Source organism: Trachypithecus francoisi, unplaced genomic scaffold (assembly GCF_009764315.1).
Source record: "Trachypithecus francoisi isolate TF-2019V2 unplaced genomic scaffold, Tfra_2.0 Lachesis_group15, whole genome shotgun sequence".
Classification (NCBI taxonomy): Eukaryota; Metazoa; Chordata; class Mammalia; order Primates; family Cercopithecidae; genus Trachypithecus; species Trachypithecus francoisi.
Window position 1 is genome coordinate 43,247,195 of NW_022681460.1, and position 22,461 is coordinate 43,269,655.

The following is a 22,461-nucleotide window of genomic DNA, read 5'->3' on the forward strand; positions in this document are numbered from 1 at the left end:
AAGGTTCCCTGAGTCTTGAGTGGGAGAGCACAGAGTGAATGATCCTGAGTGTCCCGGACATGCCCAGTGTGGTGAACATAGGTTTCGAGTGAGGGGCACCACACGGAGCTTCTCTGAAGACCTCCTCAGATAAACTGCTGAGTTGCAGGTGTCGCCACCTTGCGTCCTGCCACCCTTGCTAACCACAATCGCTCCAGCACCTTCAGCCCACAAAGCTTCGAGAAGCTAGCAGCGTGGGCGCTGCTGAGGGCCCTCCGCCCTTTTGTACAGTGGCTGGGGCTCTGGCGCTAGGCTTGGAAATACACCACCACTCAGGCCTCTCTTGGAAGAACTACATCGGGCTTGGGTGCTGGCTGCATAGGATTGGGGGAGCTGTGCCCAGAACTAGCAGCACGCGGCAGGTGCCGGCAAGAGTCACAAATATCTGATGAATTTGGTTACTTGGCTACTATTTATGAAAATAAATGTCCGCACGCTAATTGGAGGCTTCCCTAAAAGAAAACGGGGAGCTTTCCGGTTTAACTCTGAAGTACAACGTCTTGTTAGTTCACAAAGTAGCTGTAAGAAAGAGTTGTCCCAAACGCCCACCTCGCCCCCTTCTCTACAACCTTTAACAGATTGCGATGATTTCGTTTTTGTTTATTTTATTATTATTTTTTAATAGAAAAGTCCAGGTTGTTGGTTTTAGGGGAGTTAGTCCAAGGACCTCTTCCAGGAGACGTGATCAATAACCCACTGTTAGAACTTCTTCCTCTTCAACCCTGGGCCGCAGACCGGGGGCAGGATCCCCATTCGAAACTGTTGGTTTTGGGGTCGTTTCCCATTCTCCAGAGAAAGTGCAGGCCCGGGGTGTGCCCGAGAAAAGTGATGCACAGTTGACCTCGCCTTCTCAACTTGATCTGGAGGTTTCATCATATTTTGGGACGAAATGGGACAGAAGTCACAATTCAAGCAGTTCTAAATAGACGACTGGCCTGAACCCAATCCCCTGAAATGGTAATATGGTCGTTATTTAAAAAGTGTAGGTATTTTCTGGTGTTTTCCCATCAAGTACCTGCCTAATTTCTGTATGGCACACGCCAGAAATCAATAGAAGTTAACAAGTCCTCCAAACAGTCTCCATCTCTTTGTTTAATCTCCTTTACAATAAAGCCAAGGGGAGAGAATTAAAAATCTTTGAAGTAGACCAAGGCTCAAAGGAATCAGCCAAGTAGACTTAAAGTAGTCACTTATTTCCCAAAACTGGTTTGTCGGGGAACAATAAAAGGAAGTAAAATTTATGGAGAAATTATACAGTGGATTTGTCACTTAAAATATCGTAACTGTCTCGAGGACAATACCCCATGCTGAGGATTAATGGTCCCGCCGGACCTTTGATTCACCAGTGCCTTTTCTTCGCCCTTGACAAATTGGATTTTTAGGAATGGGAAGGTCGCCTGGACCATTGTGTGCTAGCCATTCAGAGGCCTCGATTATGCAGGGGGCTGAGGGAACCACTCCATGTGACCCTCTCGGGTAGGACTCTGCAGCTGCTTCGCAGCGCAACTCTCTCACCAAACTACGCGCCCTTGCGCTTGCGGTGCCAAAAGGCTCCCGCCCGGATTGAAAAGGCGCGGTGCATGCCCGCCCGCGTCACTCCGCGGGCGGAGGACGCACGTCGGGGCGCGGCTCCCTGGCTAGCGCGCAGCTCCAGCTCTGTCACTCGCTCCCTTCCGAGGACCTGGCGCACCCGAGCGCCTGCCTGGGGGCGGCGACAACAATGCACGGAGCCGCCAGAGCTCCAGCCACCAGCGTGAGTGCCGACTGCTGCATCCCGGCCGGCTTGCGCCTCGGACCGGTTCCTGGTACCTTCAAGCTGGGCAAGTACCTGTCAGACCGCAGGGAGCCCGGGCCCAAGAAAAAGGTATTGACCATTCAAACCTCCGCCCACTACTGTTCGCCTCTCAGTGCCCTGACCCGGGAAAGGGCTAGAGAGAGAAAGTGGAGGAAGGGAGTGATTGAGTCTTTACCTGCTAATTCTGCCGGGTGGAAGGGGACTCCTGTTATTCTGAGCAAGTAGCCTCTTTAACTGTGAGAGCTGGACGGGTCGGGTTGAGAGGAGAGGATGTGGCCAAGAGGGTACAGCCCTGGGTGGGGTGCACTGAGGGCTGTAGGTGCCGGGACCATCCGCAGCTTGTATTTACCCTCGCGCTCTCGGGTCTCCTCAGAACCCAGAAGCCCACCCCCGCACCCTGACCTCAGCTCTCTCTGCAAAAGCACCCTCTTTTTGGGGATGCAGGGCATCGAGAACCTTTCTTCCCTTCTGCCCTTCAATATGTTAATTTGAGGCGTAATTTTGCCTTAAAATAATTTAATTTTTTTTCCCGGAAAAAAAAAAATCTTTGGGAGGCTCTCAATTCCCAGAACCTCCTCAGATATATATTTTTTTCCCTTGCCGATGTCGGCTTGTGGGTTTGGGGTATATGGAGAGAGGATGAGCAAGGTGCTGGCTCTGACGCGGGCTCCAAGGGCGAGGGGCGCCCACCCGCGCGGGGCACAGGATCAGAGCGCCTGCAGCCGGGCTCTGAGAGTTCAGAGTCCCAACCGGCAGGCGCCAGGGCCAAACCACTAGCTTTGACTCCCACACCCCACACACCGTTGCGACCCCTGACCAGAGAGACTTAAAGCACTCGCCCGCTTTGGGGGCGTCCCAGGAGCCAAAGGTCGGCAAACAGCGACCAGGAAATGAAGGCAGAAGTCTGGGGTAGAAGGAAGGACTTTGGCTTCCTTGGCTTTAGCTTGCTTTGCTTGGAGATTTCTAGTAAGAAAAAGCTCCGGTGTCCAGCCAGAGGGACTTGCACCTCGCTCCTCCTGCAACCAAGCCCCCCCGTCCCTCGCCCCACTACAGTCTAAAGCAGGGTTTGGTGCCCACCGCGCATTCCTCTTTAAACGCGCTTTAATTGCTTTTAAATGGCCTGCCAGCTGCAGGCAAGCTTTTCCCCGCTTGGGCTTTGTTCTGAGACTTTCGCTGCAAGGCTCACAGGCACCTAGGTGCGATGCACACAGAATAGAGGAGGCATGAATTTTTTTGTTTGTTGGGGGACGCTCTGGGTCCTGGGACTGACCTAGAAACGTCTCTAACCTGGTGTTAGGGCTGCTCTCAGAACTGCCAGTGGGGGAACTGGGGTAATGTGTGGGGCACAACTTGGTACAAGATGTGCTTAAGCACTAAGGGAGGATGTTCTCAACATCCCTCCCCCCTCCCCGTGTTGCCAAGGTGGGGCGCAGGAAAGTGGTGGTACTGTTAGCATAGGTAGACTTTCCTCTTTCTCCCTCCCCCAAGCAAAGTCCTAAAGAATTCTCCTCCTTCCATAGCCCCTAGTGGTCTGGCCAAACCAAAAACAACCACTTTCCTGTGTTGGGTGGGGGTGGAGGATAAACTTTCTGTCTGGGTTGTGGGCCTTGCCAAGGTGTGGGAAGAACGACCGCTGCTTGTGTTGCAGGTGCGCATGGTGAGAGGGGAGCTGGTGGACGAGTCGGGGGGCTCCCCTCTGGAGTGGATAGGGTTAATCCGGGCAGCCAGAAACTCCCAGGAACAGACTCTGGAAGCTATTGCAGACTTACCGGGAGGACAGGTACTGCGGGCTTCTCTCCACACCCCCTACTCCCCACCACCAATTCAATCTACCTAACCATCCCTGCAGTGGCCAACAATATTAAGAGCAAAGTGCTTTAGCTAGACGTCTCATTTAAATGTCTTGACAACCCTATAAGGTAGATACTATTATTTTTCCGTTTGAAGGGTGAGGGAAGTGAAGTTCAGAGAGCTCCAGTAGCTTCTCCAGGGTCACACAGCATCAGAATCGGGATTTGAACCTTTCTTCTCAGTTGCTTTTTGACCAATTACCCAGGAAATGACAGAGAACTGTTCCATTCCTTGCATCCCAGATCTTCTACCGAGCATTGCGAGACGTCCAGCCAGGGGAGGAGCTCACAGTGTGGTATTCTAACTCCTTGGCTCAGTGGTTCGACATCCCCACCACGGCGACTCCGACTCACGATGAGAAAGGTACCCACTCCAAAAGCGTGGATGGGCAAGAGTCCAGCCCTCCTCCTCCTGTCTTGAAGCAAGTCCCTAGATATAGCTCGACCTATGTAAAATGGAATTCACATTCCCTGTATTTCAAGGCAAAGAGGAGAGGTCGCCACTGCCTCCTTAAAATCAACCATAAACGATAACAGTGATAGTAATCTGGCTCACAATGGCAGGGGAAAAAGTACACATTATGAACTTAATGGGGCCATCCTTTTTCTGATGCCTATTCAAAGAGACCATTATTTACTCACTTAAGATAAAAAAAAATTAGGCGGGGTAGTTCATGCCTGTAATCCCAGACTTTGGGAGGCTGAGGTAGGAGGATCACTTGAGGCTAGGAGTTTGAGACCAGCCTGGGCAACATGGTGAGACCTCTGTCTCTACAACAAAAAAATAAGTAGCCAGGTGTGGTGGTACATGCCTGTAGTCTTAGCTACTTAGGATGCTGAGGCAAGAGGATCACTTGAGCCCAGGAGGTCAAGGTTCCAGTGAGCTGTAATGTTACCACGGCATGCCAGCTTGGGTGACAAGTGAGACCCTGTCTCAAAAAATAAATAAATAAATAATAAAAAAGGAGCCTTAAATTGTTGTTACAGTAATTACATGGTGAGTTCCACAGAATATAACTCAAACCTGGAAAGCTTTTACAAAGTCCAAGGACATTTCTTCTCCACTGGCTTTCCAGGAGAACAGGGCATTTCTACAGCATTTTAGAAGTATTACGGTACTTACAGCTGGTCAGTTGGCAGGTACTGAGACCCTTCCATTTAAGTGGCATTTATTCACTTCCCTTTGCCTACTTAAATTGAATCTGGGATGTATCCCAATTTCTTCTCAGATTTATTTGATCCCTTCAAAGCCAAGAGCGGATTTATGCAAATTAAGGTGCAGTAACTAAACAGAAAAACATTTTAAAACCTACCCTTGAACACTGAAGAACACTTCCTGTGGAAAGAAGTCTAGGAGGTGCTAGAATAGTTAAGGTCTTGGAGACTTCCTTTTCACACACAAAGCTTCCATGGCTTTTTTTCCATGACAATTGTCTGTAATTTCTCCTAAAGACACATTTATTATTTAACATCAAAATAATGAATGCTGTGAAATATTAGAACATGCTGTCTTCCTGAATTGCCTGCTCAATCACATCCCTTTAGAAATAGGTTTAGAGAAATTAATACAAGTATGTGAATTAGGAAACACTTCATGAATAAGACAGAATGAAGTTTATTCAAAACAATGAGTCACTTTACTTTAAAGTATCATCGTCCTCTGCAAGTTGTTTATTTTGCATGTATAGTATTCAAATTATCCTAAGATAGTTTGTTCCTTGCATCACATTATATTACATTCTCTTGTCAACTTCTTCCAGTAAAAAGAGACATATAATAAAAGCCGCATAGTGGAGAACTCTCAAATCTGCCACTACAGAATTTGGAGGACCACTAACCTTGAGGAGCCAGCCATTTCCACACAGAACATCCTTTCTTAGGTAGCCCCAAATAGTACAAAAGCAACTGGAATAGTGGTCCTTGTGTTTTCCTTTCAGCCAATTGAGCTTATAAACATCATATGGTAACAGGTGTCAAAATAAACACCTTTTTTTTTTTTTTTTTTTTTCCTGGAGGTGAGAAGGCATGGGTGATTTTGAACCCTGACTTCCCCAGCTTGGAGAAGTTTGAACTCTTGACTACCTTAGAGTTACACGAAGAGGAGGCAGTCACTTGTTAAATGTGTTTGGTACTCTTGGCATGATTTAGATCTGAGAGTCTGAAGAACATGTCAGTTGGTTAGGATAACTGAAAAAAAGTATATATTAAACGTATGCTGCTTAAAGCTTGGAAAGAGGAAGAAATAAATAGGGATGGCTGCTATTCTCCTAATTCTAGCTAACTTCAGTGGGTTTCAATTTCGTAGTAAGATGGAGGAAAATACTGCCCCTTCACATTAAGAAAAAAAGTGTACGTGGCTTTGCATTAAGCTGAGTCATTCTGCGGCAGACTAGGAAAACTCCCTCTTTCAAAAGGGGTGATGAGAGACAGAAAGGCTCTGAAGTTAGATGGAAGGTTATTTAAGAGAACATACCCACCAAGAGAATCCAGGAGGTCTATTCTTTCTTTTTTTCAAGATTTCTTTTACATGAGTGTTCAGTACAAAGTAACAGAACATTGAAATGGTTTTATCTAAGACTTCTATAACAATTAGGATAGGGTCTCATAGGGAAATACTACTCTCCCATTTTTCTTTCTGCTCTCCTTGGAATATAGTGCTTATCACTTGAGTTTTCACAGGTGTTTCACAGGGGTGGGGGTGGGAGCTACTTGTGTTATGCAAACCCAGCAGTTAATATACATAAAGGGAAGAAGATCTGGAACTTTTCCCTATTGCTATTTCTGTAGTAATATTTCAGAAGTTTGAGCTGCTTGTATATGCAGAGGGGGAATTTAACTTTCCTGTTAAATTTTATGAGACTGATGTATATTTTGGATATTTCCTTGCGGTTCAACTAACTTCTTTCTCACAGACATCTTTCCCTTCAGTATTATCAACCAACCACGTTTTAAAAGAAACCCAACTGCAAGATCATTTCTCTCTACAGCAGTAATATGAACCTTTTAAGTGGAAATTAACTTCTAGTATGTGATCATATATGTGTCTCTTGGTTGTGTTCACAAACTCGGGCAAAATGAAAAAACTAATGCTAATAATACTAAACAGAAAAAAAGATTTGACACCAAACACATATGTAGTGCTTGGTAGAGAATTCTGCACTTATTAAAAGCTGAGTATCTATATTTATTTATCGATCTATATCATTTATATATATTCATATAATAAAAAACTAATATATTTTCTCCAAAGACTTTACTAAGCTTGGATTTGTGCAGCTATCTAGGAGTTAATTAATTACCAAGTGGCAGACAAGACAATGCAACATCATCCTTCTTAGATTATCATCATTCTTTATAGGGTATCATGGCATAAGATTTTTTTCTTTTCTCCCAGCAAATTAAATGGGGTTAAAGAGGAAATAAAGATACAAATAATTTTGAAGAATGGCAAATCATAGTCCCTATGTGGTCCTTCAGTTGGTCACGCTCCAGGAAAACCTCAGGCAAAGTGTTTAAGGCTGGAAGGGGGTGGAATGGGTGGGTAGGGGACACAAAAGACATTGTTCTATGAAAAGGAATGATTACATATGGCCTATACATACAGGATATTGTCTCGCCTGGTAATGAGGCGCTCACGACCATTAGATTGGTCTTTGTTCAGTTTATCCAAACTCCTTGACATACGCTACCTATTCCGCAAACGCCAACAGATGGGCCCAGGCACTGCACAGCCTCAACACTTGATTTAAAGCAACAGCTGCTCTTTGCTCTTACCCGATCAGCCTGCCTGAGTGCTGCCCTTCCAACGAAGATTTTGCTAGGAAGGCCTGGAGGAAGTCTTCGTTGGAAAGGTCCCGTCACCTTTTTTGGCCTCTGAGTAGTTCCAGAGGATGGAGACACTGATAAGGATTGGCCATTTGAGGTTTTTCGGGGTCCTTGATACAGTAGGGCTACCGAACTTATATTTCGCCCTCTCCCGATACCGCTGGTCGAAACTTGGCCTTTGCCTTGGGTGCACTGGCGCTTTCTTTTTGTCTCGCTTGTTCGCCTCTCACCGGGTCGCTTTTCCATTCTTTCTTGCCCAGGGGAGGAGCGCTACATCTGCTGGTACTGCTGGAGGACGTTTAGATACCCCAACAGCCTTAAGGCACACCTGCGTTTCCACTGCGTGTTCAGCGGCGGTGGAGGCGGCGCCTTCCTGCACCACGAACACGCGGCTCGCCAAGGCACCGTCCCAGCAGCTGATGGCCTCGGTCTCTCCCCGAAACCCTCCGCGTCCGATTTCGCCGCGCCTTCCCAGGCAGGAACTTTGCGACCCCACCCGCAGGGCCCGCCACCAGCTCAGGCCTGCGGTGCGCGGGAGGGCATCAAGCGTGAGGCCTCTTCTGCGCCCTCGGCCACCTCGCCGACCCCAGGCAAGTGGGGGCAGCTCAAGAAAGGCAAGGAGCAGCTGGACCGTGCCTTGGACATGAGCGGGGCCGCCCGAGGACAAGGGCACTTCCTCGGCATCGTGGGCGGCTCCTCGGCGGGGGTCGGCAGCCTGGCCTTCTACCCCGGCGTGCGCTCCGCTTTCAAGCCCGCCGGCCTAGCCAGGGCGGCGGCGGCCGCCCACGACGACCCCTACCGGGAGGAGAGCGGCAGCAAGCAGGGGGCCGGCCTCACCTTGGGCAGGCTGCTGGGCGGGGGCCGGGCGTGCGGGCGCCCCGGGAGCGGGGAGAACTCGGCGGCGGGGGGCGCGGGTCACCACCATCACCACCACGCGCACCACCACCACCCGAAGTGCCTGCTCGCGGGGGACCCGCCGCCGCCACCGCCCCATGGCCTGCCGTGCTCTGGGGCCCTGCGCGGCTTCCCTCTGCTATCGGTCCCCTCGGAAGAAGCGTCCGCCTTCAAGCACGTGGAGCGCGCCCCGCCCGCCTCCGCCGCGCTGCCAGGAGCGCGTTACACGCAGCTGCCTCCAGCGCCCGGGCTGCCCCTCGAGCGCTGTGCGCTGCCGCCCCTCGACCCGGGCGGTCTCAAAGCCTATCCAGGTGGTGAATGTAGTCACCTGCCTGCCGTCATGCCGGCCTTTACAGTCTACAACGGGGAGCTGCTCTACGGCTCACCGGCCACTACCGCTTATTACCCGCTCAAATTGCACTTCAGCGGGCTGCTGAAGTATCCGGAGTCCATCTCCTACTTCAGCGCGCCAGCAGCGGCCGCCCTAAGCCCCGCCGAGCTGGGCTCGCTGGCCAGCATCGACCGAGAGATCGCCATGCACAATCAGCAGCTGTCCGAGATGGCTGCCGGGAAGGGTCGCGGACGCCTGGACTCGGGGACGTTGCCACCGGCCGTCGCGGCGGCGGGAGGCACCGGGGGCGGCGGCAGCGGAGGCAGCGGCGCAGGTAAGCCCAAGACCGGCCACCTGTGCCTCTACTGCGGCAAGCTGTACTCGCGCAAGTATGGGCTCAAGATCCACATGCGGACGCACACGGGCTACAAGCCACTCAAGTGCAAAGTCTGTCTGCGGCCCTTCGGCGACCCCAGCAATCTCAACAAGCACATCCGGCTGCACGCAGAGGGCAACACGCCCTACCGCTGCGAGTTCTGCGGCAAGGTACTTGTGCGCCGCCGGGACCTGGAGCGACATGTCAAGTCCCGCCACCCTGGCCAGAGTCTGCACGCCAAAGCGGGCGACGGCCCGGGTGCCGAGCCCGGCTATCCCCCGGAGCCTGGGGATCCCAAGAGCGACGACAGTGACGTGGACGTCTGCTTCACAGACGACCAGAGCGACCCCGAGGCTGCGGGCGGCGGCGAGCGCGACTTGTAATAAGTCTTCCCGGGAAGGGGCGGGGCGAGGACAGAGGAATCGAGGGTCTATTCTCGTAGAAGAGGAACTCCTGGTGGTGGGAAGAGGGACCCAATGGGCAAAACTGTTTTTGTTTTTGAGAGGGCGCCAGATTTGGAACCGTGAGAGGTCCCAGATCTGGTGCTGAAACTCAGAGCAACAGTTCAGAGGTGGCGTAAATCCGGCCACCTGGACAGCTCGAGGGCGACCAGTACCTCCGTACCCCGGGCCTCTGGACTTCTTGAACGAGCTCACCCTGAACCGCCCAGGCGGTCTGCTCTTGGTGTTCAGGATCACGTCAATGCGAACGTCACAGCGCCCTCGAGGGCGCACATTTTAACTGCCACGTATTTTTAAGTTGTACTTTTCTGTGGAGGAAATTGTGCCTTTTGAAACGACGTTTTGTGTGTGTATTTTACATTAGCATTTCATTTCTTAGGCAAAACACTAGTCACAATTGGGTAGATGTGACATCCATATACTGATTTCCATTTTATCTGTTCTCATGTCAAAGACTACGCCTTGCCCTATTGAATATAGTGGTAGCAGGTGTACAAATTGGTCAAGTTGCAATTATTTATGAGAGAATAATGATAAATGTAAAATGTCTAAAGCATGAATCTAAGAGCACGCAATATATAATTTTAAAGAAAATATTCTATTTGGTAGAATACAAATGTGGTGTGTGTTGTTTTATAATGACTACTGTACAGTGGATATAGTATTTTGGTTTTGGTTCCAGATTGTGCAATCTTTAAGAAAAATAAAGATACAAACGAGAGTTTGTTCACTTAGTGATTTCAGCAGATATTTTAAACAAGTAGTTTAATTTGAAAACAATTTGCGAGGAGACTGCATAATAAAATAAATCATTGGAGACTTGAATAGTTTGACTATTCATAAAATAATGTTAAACAGTGTTGTATTATAAGAGGGAAATATGCCATTTTCAATATGTGCATTTTACAGGCTCCCAAACATCAGGCAAAAGAATTGTTTGCTAAAACCATTGTTAATCATGCTAAATGTTTTCATGTTTACTGAAAGAAGTTCATGACCTTCAAGAAGAAAAACCCCACATATTGTCAAAGTATGGAACAGTAGAATCATTATTTCTTGTCGTGTTCCATTTTGACAGAACTTTCCTTGGGAAGCAAAAAAGGAAACTTGCTTAGTGTCTTTTATGATTCATATATTTTATTAATTCAACAAATACTAAAGGAGGGTCTGTTTTGTTGGAAGTGCTGATCTATTTGCTTTACTCATAAGTTTCTTTTTCCCATGTCCTTCTTCCAATGGTCTTCTGCTGTCAGTATTGGTCTTATCTTACAGAAAAGAAAGCATACTCTTTAAGGTCACGGGGATGCCCATAATTAGAACAGCAAAATTAGAAGCAATGACTATATTTACTGGTTTTTAAAAAAATGCTAGCTAATGGGCAGATATCATAAAGAATATAATTTTGTTGACTAAAATTAGAAAGCACCCATCTTCATCCCCATATACATTCTGGGGAGGATTTCCCTGTGGAAAGTGGAGGCTCAGTTAACCCCTTAGCTAAGGGCAGGTACCTGAAGGGCCCATGTCCGCAGCACTTTTTCAGAGATCAGTTTGAAGATTCTGGTGAGTCACCCAAGGGTCTGGATGTGACACTGATAATTTAACTCAGTTAAAAATGCCCTTTATTTTCTGAATCCTGAATGATTTGCAAGTCTTTACCTTGTCTTCCTGTTGGCAACACTGCCTTAGTCACCTGGTGGCTGGCAGAAACATGTTCTGGCACATCACAGCAGGTGGGCATGGGTAGGGGAGGGCATGTGATTTCTATTGGTGGTGATCTGCAAGATTTCTTCTATGAGAAAATGTATGCTAGGAATTATAGGTTTTTAGTGGCAGCTGACCAGAAAATGTTTTGCTTTGTAAAAGAAAGCTAACAGAGAGAGAGAGAGAGAGAGAGAGAGAGAGAGAGAGAGAGAGAGAGAGAGAATCAACATGAAAATATGGTGACAAAAATACCATCATTTTTTGAGGACCTATACTGTGCCAGGTTCTTATGCTACTTTCAGCTCTTTCCATTCCATAGAAGAGCACAATTGACTTGCCCCACCAGGTTCACAGTTCGTCACACAGAACTAGAAGTGAATTCAAGCATCTGCCTGCTAAATCGGCTCCAAGAGCCCAGAGCTTCTTGGTGTCTGTTTAGTATTGTGGTCCTGCCCTTTGAAGCAATTATTGCTTCAAACCAAATCCACCACTATAGAAGAATATTGGAAAAGCTTTTCTGAAATCAGAGCATGTGAGTTCTCAAGGAAAGTGAGAAAGGCTGCCCAGATTTGAAACATGGGAAACATTTTATCAGCTATCACAGTATTGCCCCTGTCTCCCGTTTTCTGGCTCAGTACCAACTCCTGTAACTTATGAAAATAGCTCCTAAAAATAAATTGAAAATAAGCCGGTGAGAGTGGCTCATGTCTGTAGTTTCAGCAACTCAGGAGGCTGAGGCAGAGGGCTAGCTTAAGCCCAGGAATTCAAGGCTGCGGTGTGCTATGATCCTGTCTGTGAATAACCACTGTACTCCAGCCTGGGCAACACAGTGAGACCCCCTCTCAAAAAATAAACCTAAAATTAGTTTGGTTAAAGGATATACATTTAGAATTTAATAAGACAAAGGACCCAATATTCTGTTTCCCCTTTGTGAATTGATATCTTCTAGACCTTGTTAAAATAGATTCCAATACGAAAAAATTGAACAAAGAGTCTCTTAATCAAAAGTCATGTGTAATTCTCCATAGGTTGCCTCAAATAACTCATATATTTGTTCATGTCTGTGCATACTATCATACGTAATGCCATTATTCATTTTAATGACAAAGTCATATCAGCGATATACAATCAGGAACAATAGTATTGTTTATTTTAAGTGCCTCAGTTGAATTAGTGTTTCTCAGATTACTTCTTTCTGTCTCCAGTCCCCTTCTCTCTTCTCCCTGTCACCCACCATTCAATTCTTCTTATCTTGGTGACCACAACTGACTTTGAGCGTTATGCTAACGCCACTGGAAGTTTCTGGGATTCTAACTGAATATTTTGTACCAAAAAAATTAAAAAAAAAAAAAGATAGGAGGCGTATTCATTTTCTTTAGAAGTGAAAGACTCTAGATTGCTTGAACCTAGTTCGTTTGGGCATTAAACTGTTTTGTTAAGCTAAATACCTCAGACAGACCTGGGTTCTAGTCCTGCCTCTGTCACTTACTAGCTTTGCATCTTGGGCCATTTTCTCTATTGCCTCAATTTCCTCACTTGTAAAACAGGGTGAAATAAGCAATAGGATAGTTGTGAACATCAAGTGAGTTAACGCAGGCCAGCAGCTTAGATCACACCTGACGCATAGTGAGTTATCAAACGATATATATATTTTTGAAAACCCTAAACTCTAACAACTCTTTGTGTTTTCATTTGGAAGATATCAACCTAAGGAGATAAGGGTTGACGACCTTGTATAACACTAGCATCTTTTTGCAGAACACTCTCCTTGGTTTACTTCTAACCCCCAACTCGCACCAGCTTCAGTAAAAAAAGGCTTTTCATCCTTTTGCTAAGGAGAGACTTCTTTCAGAACTCTTCCTTCTCAGGCCATCTTTCCATTTTAAGCTGAGACAACGGTTCAAATAGTTCGTAGCGGTCAACTGCGTGGTAAAAAGAATTCTCGTTTGTTTTCACTAAATTTTGAAAAGCTTGGGTGGGCATTGAGAGATGAGCTTAAGCAGAAGAACGCAGGGGAGGTGAAAGCGTGTGCATGTCTTCCTGAGCCAAGCATAAGCTGCAACTCCGCAGGATTCTCCTCTGGGGAAAGTATATTTAATATTTAGACTCTGAGGGAAGGACGGGAGTGGCTAGAACTACAGTTTGGCGGAGTTACAGGAGTAGTGATGACACTGCTGGTGGGGGTCCCAGAGCCGAGAGGGCGGTGATTGGTTGAGTCTCGTTACTCCGAGCGCTCCCATTGGTGCATTCCTTGGAGCCAGGGTTGCTATTGGTGGCCAGTTGGCCACAGCGAAAGAACCCCGGGCCCCGTGACGGCCTCGCAGCTTGGGCTAGTGCGGCGGCGGCTAGGCAGAACGGGAGGTGAGAGTGAGGGCAGCATTCTGTGGCTCGGAGCTCCCTGCTCACAGCCCCCGGGGCTCACAGCCCCCTGGTCGCGCTCCCTGGGAACAGGGTTTCTGGGGTCTGGTTGGGGCAGAGGTGCGGGAGTCTCGCCGCGCTTAGGTGGACGGTCCAGGCGTCCTGCTGGAGAGAAGGACCGGGGAAGACCCGCGGTGCCTGGCAGGAGGACGGGAGAGTTTCAGGCCTAACTGGTCCTTGTGGAAACCGCCGGGCTGTGGAGGGGAGCTGCGGCACCCGCGCGGTGCGCTCTCGCCATCTGCCGCTTTCCAAACGGGAAGAGGGCAGAGGCGCTGGCGCCTACGCGAGGTCGAGAGTGACCCTTGGCCACCCAGGTGTGAGTTGTGAAGAGAAGACTCAACAGACGGCGGGGCCAACGTGTTTAGTTCCAGAAGGAAGCGTGGCGCTCGCTCTGGGCTCGGAGGCCTCCCTACAAAAGATGAAAGGAGGGCTTCTGTCATCTGCGACTGTAGTTTAATTCAAATTAAGCTGTTGTACCACAGACAACTTGTTAATGCCCTTAGCTTGCAAACTCTCCAAGAGTCCTTCAAAAAGGGACCGAAAGTGGGTGGAGTACACGTATACATGTAACTCCTCTGAAGACACTAACTTTGTTTCAAGTACATTTTAATTATTTAAAGTTTAACGTTTCATGTAAATGGCCAATAAAGACGAAATCTTGAGTTCATTAAAGAATATAAAAGTCATAGATTTTTTGGTAATTTGAGTTAAACAGATTAAGAGAAATGTTTTCAAGTAGAGCGAGGAAACTATTAAAATAAATATCCAAACGTCATGAGCGTTCTCTACTTTTTTCTATCCATATATACTTTTGCATAATTTGATATTGCAAGAAATGGCTATAAATACGAATTTTCTATTCTTAATGCTGGTAGTGCAGCAGTTTTCCTAGAAGTTACTTTAAGTAGAGAATGATTTAAAATCCAGCGTTTCATGGCAAGTTGTATTTGAGTGGGAGACACTTAAATCTAGTGATTTGAGTAGAAAGCCTTAGGTGGAAATGTCTTATGTGACAGGAGATATAGTGAAGATAGATGCAATAGCAGATGGCTTTACATAAGAACATAGCGAAGGTCAAAGATTGTTTTTAATCTTTTTTAAATTCCTGGAAAAAAAAGGCAGAAAGATAAGATTCTATACTTGACACTGAGCAGTTGATTCTTGAATTGTCACCTTAAGGGAAATGGAGACGTGACCAGGTCAGATTCAAGCTCTCTTGAGGGCATTGGACTGTAGCAGTACACATGTGTGAGCAACAAAATGCTTTCAGGTATGCTAAAAGTCAATCCAATGAGAAACAAGTCAACGTAGGATGTCGCATTTTATAAGCTGATTTGTGATTTTTCAGAAAGCATGAGAAAGAAATGCCTTAGTAACCAAGAGAATGTAGAGAAAAAAAAAATACATCAGAGGGTTTATGGGATAGGCTTTCAGAATTATTTAAAGCTAACATGCTGAAATGTGATCTCAGGGTACTGGCGTTGCCATCTATAGGTGTTTGTATATATTCTATGCCCTACATTGGTTTCTAAATCAATTTGTATATTATTGTCTTGAATTAGTAGTTTGAGACTTCATGATATTTATATGGGCCGATATTCTCCTCATAAAGTGGGAAAAAATAGCTTTGCCTCAAGGTTTCCTTGACAGCACTCATTTAATTGAATCTTCATTATCTCATTTAATCTTTATGACAATCTATTTTATAGATAAGGGAAATGGGGCTTGTTTCAATACCAAGCTATAAGTATTCCTAAGATTCATTCCTAAGTCTACCGTCTCCACTCCACAGCCTCATTCTCAACATACTATTAATGTATGTCCTCTTGTTCTATTTATTTATTTATTTAGGGCTCTGTTGTTGTTGTTTGTTTTTGAGATGGGTTCTCAATATGTTGCCTAGGCTGGTATGGAACTCCTGCGCTTGAGCCATCCTCTGGTCTCAGCCTCCTGAGTAGCTGAGATTACTAGGCACATGATACAACACCCAGCCAAATGACCTCTTTAGAACAGTGTCACCTGATGAAAGAAGTTTCCAGAAATTCAATTTGAATCCTTTGTAACTAGATCCAGTGAATGTTTTATAGGGTGATGATAAGGTGAAATGAAAGATAAGTGGGTTTCCAGGCTTTTTTAGCTGGAACCAGAGTTAAGTTAGAGAACACCTTTGGCTTGTTATGTATTTGAAGTCATTTGAATTCTGGTAAATCCCTGCAAGGCTGTGTCCAATGTAGTCTAGGCTTACTTGGTTTTGTTAAACAAAAAGATGTGTATAAGGATGGATCTAAAATGGCCCACCTGTGATCCTGAGGACCCTAGGAAGGAAGGTGTAATAGTTTGATTCTGTTGAGAATTTCAGGACTATGGTGCACAGCCAGAGAATCACCGAATTTCCAAGTCAGTACTTTAAAAAGTTCCCAGTTTCCTAGTATCCCATAGTATTGGAGATCATTTGTGGTGTGGTTTATTCAATGTTCAAACTCTTTTCACATGTAGCAGTCTGTATTCCTGGAAATCTGGGCCAGGCAGGGGGCAGAGGTGGGGCTGGGGTGTCTGAAGCTGCTCTGTTGATGACAGAGCTGAGGGTGATCAGAAAGAGGGAAACACAAGGGCAAACTCAAAACAGAATGCTAGGTACATTGTCATCAGGAAAAAGCCAGGCTGAGGGAGAATCCCTGCAGACACAAGGTTGCAGAATGGAGCCAAACTTGAATAAGATGGTTGAGATGCTCAGATGTAGTGGTTCATGCCCATAATTCCAGCACTTTGGGAGGCCAAAGCAGAAAGATCACTTTGAGGCCAGGAGTTCAAGACCAATCTTGGCAACATAACGAGACTCTTGTATCTACCAAAAAAAAAAAAAAAGGTTGGTTTTGCATTCTAAATAAGAAATATATTCACATTTTCAAAGACCAAAACTGTCTAAATAGGTATCTATCTAGGAGTCTTAATCCAATCTCATTTCTGTGCACTGCTGTCGACTCAGGTAGTCACCATGGGTAGATGTTCCATGAAGCTCACTGTCATGAAATCCTTATATAAGACCTTGATATGGTCTGCCTGTGTTCCTATCCAAATCTCAACTTGAATTGTGTCTCCCAGAATTCCCAAGTGTTGTAGGTGGGACCCAGGGGGAGGTAATTGAATCATGGGGGCCTGTTTTTCCCATGCTAGTCTTATGATACTGAATAAGTTTCAAGAGAGTTGATGGTTTATCAGGGGTTTCTGCTTTTGCTTCTTCCTCATTTTTTCTCTTGCTGCTGCCATATAAGAAGTGCCTTTTGCCTCCCGCCATGATTCTGAGTCCTCCTCAGCAATGTGGAACTGTAAGTCCAATTAAACCTTTTTTTCTTCCCAGTCTCAGTTATCAGCAGCATGCAAATGGACTAATACAGAACTGTACCTAATTCTGTGTTTTATTTCTTAAAGTAGGTCACCCAAATTCTATGAATTTCAAAACCAAAAAATCTGGATCTATACTTGTAATCACTTACTTTAGTTTCTTGTATGCATCTAATTTTCTTTTTATAAATACAAATATCCAAGAATGAATGTATTTTTATTTTCTTCCCTGTCTTAAATATTTAATATTCACTCTTTTGTATCCTGTTTTTTATTCAAATTAATATACTCTGGAGAAATTTTCCATGATAATTCAAAGAGAGCCTCCTCACTTTTTTTTTTGTTTTATTGCTACATAATACTGTATTGTGTAGAGGTAAAAAGATAGATTTTACCAATTCTCCTGTTGATGACCTTTGTTTGGGTTGTTTTCAATCTTTTATTACCTTAAAGACACTTCAATAAATAACTTGTGTTAGGTGATTTTGTAGGTGGGGTGCAGGTGTGTTTCAGAAGGTGTTACCACTTTGATTGCAGTGAGGAAAGAGCTATTGAGGACACTGAGCTGGCCAGGACAGTGTCAGAATCAGACCAACCTCTGGGAGAAGGATGACTGGCTGACTGTTCAACTGGTCCTTCTCTCCATAGTTGGAAAACTCAGAGTTACCTTTAGCTCTTGATCATACTCTGTACATAGGGAGACAACAATGGGGCCTCTACCCATTCTTTTGTTCTCTTCAGAATTTAGCAAAGGATCCTTGGGAGGCCTTAGCTATAGAACTTTAGTTCTCCACACCTAGCAATATAGAAGTCCTAATGTTGGGCTCACATGGGAAAAGAGTATGTCTTCGTGCACCTGCATTTGAACTTTTAAAGTTTTTTCCTGTGAACACTATCACCAAATTTTGATTTCCCAATGATGCATATTATTTAAAAATACCTCATGTAAAACCATCTTTGGGATCATGATTCAGACTTGTAACTGGATGACTGGAGCCTATGGTAAGTAGCAGGTACTGAGCACAACCCACATCAGCTGTAGAATAGTGACAAGCACTCCAGTAGGGAAACAAATGAATGCAAATGAGATGTACTTGGCCATGGAACAAAGATGAAAATGACATTCACTTGTAAATGAGTTTTCTGTGTTTGATGTAAACAGAATGACATGTATTTTGCAGGAAGACCTCTATGACCTTCGGACAGTTGTTGAATTCATTACATGAAGCTGCACATGTTTCTGGCATTTCATCATTATTAATGTATCTCATGATCTAAGAGTCTCTAGGTTTTTAATTTATTTAGAAATATTTCCACAATTTTCTGTCCTAGGAGATGATCTGAGAGTTAAGGTGAGATGCTTATCATTGAAAGATTAAATGCCCTGGAACAAAACTTGAATGTGACACTTTGCTCTTGGATAAGGAAACAGCTGATCTGACAGAATTCAAGAGCAAGAGGAAGACGATCAACTTCTCAGCTTTGCCATTTATAGCTAACCATGGTCCCCAGCCTAAGCATTTGCTCAAACATTAGATTTAGATTATTGATATGTGCCTTTCCTTTCTGAGCCTTGTACATCTTTTGACCCCATTTAAAATCTTCCCTTTTCTCTATAGCCTTCCCTGACTGTCCCGGCCCAATACTTTAATACATACATTAGAAATAGTAGTTATTCAACAAATATTTGAGAATTAGCTTATTAAACGCTCTTTATTTCTTATTCTGAACATTGATGAAGCACTGAGGACCCACTACATGCCAGGCACAACACTGGCTGTGGACATATGGATGATTAAGATGGTCTCAAGCCAGGTGCAGTGGCTCACGCCTGTAATCCCACACTTCGGGAGGACAAGATGGGCTGATCCATTGAACTCAGGAGTTTGAGGCCAGCCTGGGCAACATGGCAAGACCCCATCTTTATCAAAAATAGAAAAAGTTAGTCGGGCATTGTTGTGTGTGCTTGTGGTGCCAGCTACTCAGGAGGCTGAGATGGGAGCATTTCTTCAGCCCAGGAGGTGGAGGTCACACTCTAGCCTGGGTGACAAAGTGAGACCCTGTCTAAAAACAAAACAAAACAAAACAGAAAGATTGTCTCAAGCTGCTCATGGTCTAGTGGAGGAGGCAAACATAAGAACAGAAATTGATAACACAATGTGGTGGGTGTAGTAATGGAGGTGAAGACAGAGGAAGGGTACCTCCTCAGTCAGAGAGAGAAAGGTGAGGGCAGGGAAGGCGTTATATAGGAAAAGTCTTCCTAGAGGATGCAACACCTGAGCTGAGTCTTAAACAAGATGGATAAGAGTCATGTAGGTCATGGTTAAAAGGTGAAGGAAGGACATTTCCAAGAGACAGAATAGCATGAGCATAGTGAGTGGGGAAGCAGCGTGTATGTATTTGAGGAATTCCAGGCATTGCAGTGTTGCTATGGGGCAGAATGGCAAAGAGGCAGTATTGCTGAGAGATGAAGATCCACCTGTGAGGAAGTATGATGCAGTGGTTAAGAGAGTATGTGGGTTTTGGAGTTCAGTAGAGCTGAGTTTGCATCCTGTCTCTGCATCTTTCTAGCTGTGAGAACTTGGTGAAACTACTTAGCCTCTATATGCTTCAGCTTACTCATCTGTAAAATGGGAACAACAATGGCATTGTATTTAAAACATTCTTATGAGGGGTAATTGAAGTAATGTTTGCAAAGTGCTTAACTCAGGTAAACATTAAAAGCATGTTGGCTAATTGTTACTGAGAGACTGGAGAGTTGTGGGGGAGGGTGCAAGGGGATGAGGGGACATAAAGGGAGGGACTCTGGAAGGGTAAAGTTGGCACTAATGGCAGTTTTGCATTGCAAAAGGACTATTTTGGAGACGGGGGACTAGTTAGAAGACAGTTAAATTCAGCATTTCAGGTGACAGATGATGATGGATAGTGGTAACAGGGATGGAGAGGAGAGGATAGAGTTAAATATTTAGGAGGTAACATTGATGGGCTTTTGTTACTGTGTGGAGGAATGTGAGAAAGAGCACGGAGTCTAGCATATTAATGATAAGACAGGTATAATGTTCTCAGTAGTTTTGCACTGTGTTGATCACTATTGGCAAATGCACTGTGGGTCAAGATGATCTTAGAGGTGTTTGGTTTTGTTGGGAAATAAAACCTTAAAAAGAAATTGAAAGACCAATATATTTAAATGTATAGACAACAAAAGCTTATATTATCCCTCCATACAAACAAAACAAAAGTGAAATAATGATAATACAGCCTAAGAAAAAATCATAGCTTTGCCAAGAATAGAAGGTAATAGCGATATGTAAATAGTTCGTTAAAATTTATGAGAAGGTGTCATGATTCCAATAGATAAATAGCAAATTACAAGAATTAACCATTTTAATTATACTTTCAAATTCTGGCTCTCTAAGATCAGCCAGCTAGGTTTCATGTTCAAATATCATTGTCAAGTACTTCCTGTGATTTTGTTTGAAAAAAAAATTCCTGAGGCTGGGTGTAGTGGCTCACTCTTGTAATCCTAGTACTTTGGGAGGATCACATGAGGTCAGGAGTTCAGGACCAGCCTGACCAACATGGCAAAACCCTGTCTCTACTAAAAATACAACAATTAGCCAGGCATGGTGGCGTGTGTCTATAGTCCCAGCTACTTGGGAGGCTGAGGCAGGAGAATAGCTTGAACCTGGAGGCAGAAGTTGCAGTGAGCCGAGATCGCACCATTGCATTCCAGCCTGGGTGACAGAGCAAGAAAATAAAAATCCACTCAAAAAAAAAAAAATCCTGAATAAGTTTAAAAAAAGTTAACCAAGTTGCCAATAAACAAAGATGTAAATATCCCTATATATAAAAATTTGATAAAAATATAAGAAAATGCTAGTAATGTTCTAAAATGGACACAAACACATTTTGCTGATGTCACTAAAACCATTTGTCCAGCAACGTAGAAAACTTTTGCCAGGGACATATATATACACATATATTTTTTGTTTGCTGTGAAATTATAGTACTGTGGTCATGGAAGAAAATGTCCTTGAGGCACACTACACTATTAAAGGATAATATGTCATAATGACTAAGATGTACTTTAAAAGATTTCAGCAAAGAAAAAACACTGCTCAAGGAAGTAAGAGAGGACACAAACAAATGGAAAAACATTCCATACTCATGGATAGGAACAATCAATATTGTGAAAATGGCCATACTACCCAAAGTAATTTATAGATTCAATGCTATCCCCATCAAGCTATCATTGACTTTCTTCACAGAATTAGAAAAAACTCCTCTAAATTTCATATGGAACTGAAAAAGAGTCCGTGTAGCCAAGACAATCCTAAGCAAAAACAACAAAGCTGGAGGCATGATGCTACCTGACTTCAAACTACGCTACAAGGCTACAGTAACCAAAACAACATGGTACTGGTACCAAAACAGATATATAGACCAATGGAACAGAACAAAGGCCTCAGAAATAATGCCGCACATCTACAACCATCTGATGTTTGACAAACCTGACAAAAAAGCAATGGAGAAAGGATTTCCTATTTAATAAATGGCATTGGGAAAACTGGCTAGCCATATGCAGAAAACTGAAACTGGATCCCTTCCTTACACCTTATACAAAAATTAATTCAAGATGGATTAAAGACTTAAATGTAAGACCTAAAACCAAAAAAACCCTAGAAGAAAACCTAGGCAATACCATTCAGGACATAGGCATGGGCAGAGTCTTCATGACTAAAACACAAAAAGCAATGGCAAGAAAAGTCAAAATTGACAAATGGGATCTAATTAAACTAAAGAGCTTCTGCACAGCAAAAGAAACTATCATCAGAGTGAATGGGCAATACAGAATGGGAGAAAATGTTTACAATCTATCCATCTGACAAAGGGCTAATATCCAGAATCTACAAAGAACTTAAACAAATTTACAAGAAAAAAACAAACAACCCCATCAAAAAGTGGCAAAGGATATGAACAGACACTTCTCAAAAGAAGACATTTATGTGATCAACAAACATCTTAAAAATAGTTCATCATCACTGGTCATTAGAGAAATGAAAATCAAAACCACAATGACATATCATCTAATGCCATGTAGAATGGCGATCATTAAAAAGTCAGGAAGCAACAGATGCTGGAGAGGATGTGGAGAAATAGAAATGTTTTTACACTATTGGTGGGAGTGTAAACTAGTTCAACCATTGTGAAAGACAGTGTGACGATTCCTCAAGGATCTAGAACCAGAAATACCATTTGACCCAGCAATCCCATTACTGGGTATATACCCAAAAGATTATAAATCATTCTGCTATAAAGACACATGCACACGTATGTTTATTGTAGCACTGTTCACAATAGCAAAGACTTGAAACCAACCCAAATCCCCTTCAGTGATAGACTGGATAAAGAAAATGTGGCACATA

General features: G+C 44.5%; 1 protein-coding gene across 1 annotated transcript; it reads left to right on the forward strand.

Annotated features, from left to right (window-relative positions):
• The first annotated feature begins 1,557 nt into the window (after nucleotides 1–1,557).
• PRDM13 (PR/SET domain 13) lies at nucleotides 1,558–10,292 on the forward strand. Its single transcript, XM_033236539.1, has 4 exons — nucleotides 1,558–1,903; nucleotides 3,483–3,614; nucleotides 3,928–4,048; nucleotides 7,770–10,292. Exons 1-4 carry the CDS (start codon nucleotides 1,760–1,762, stop codon nucleotides 9,491–9,493), a joined length of 2,121 nt encoding a protein of 706 aa, XP_033092430.1. The 5' UTR covers nucleotides 1,558–1,759; the 3' UTR covers nucleotides 9,494–10,292.
• Nucleotides 10,293–22,461: the final 12,169 nt, after the last annotated feature.

Bases quoted from the DNA above. Each gene is read 5' to 3' on its own strand.
- PRDM13 (XM_033236539.1), top strand. From the start codon at position 1,760: ATGCACGGAGCCGCCAGAGCTCCAGCCACCAGCGTGAGTGCCGACTGC. The intron at 1,904-3,482 runs GTATTGACCATT...CTTGTGTTGCAG, and splicing joins AGCCCGGGCCCAAGAAAAAG to GTGCGCATGGTGAGAGGGGA. The intron at 3,615-3,927 runs GTACTGCGGGCT...CTTGCATCCCAG, and splicing joins CAGACTTACCGGGAGGACAG to ATCTTCTACCGAGCATTGCG.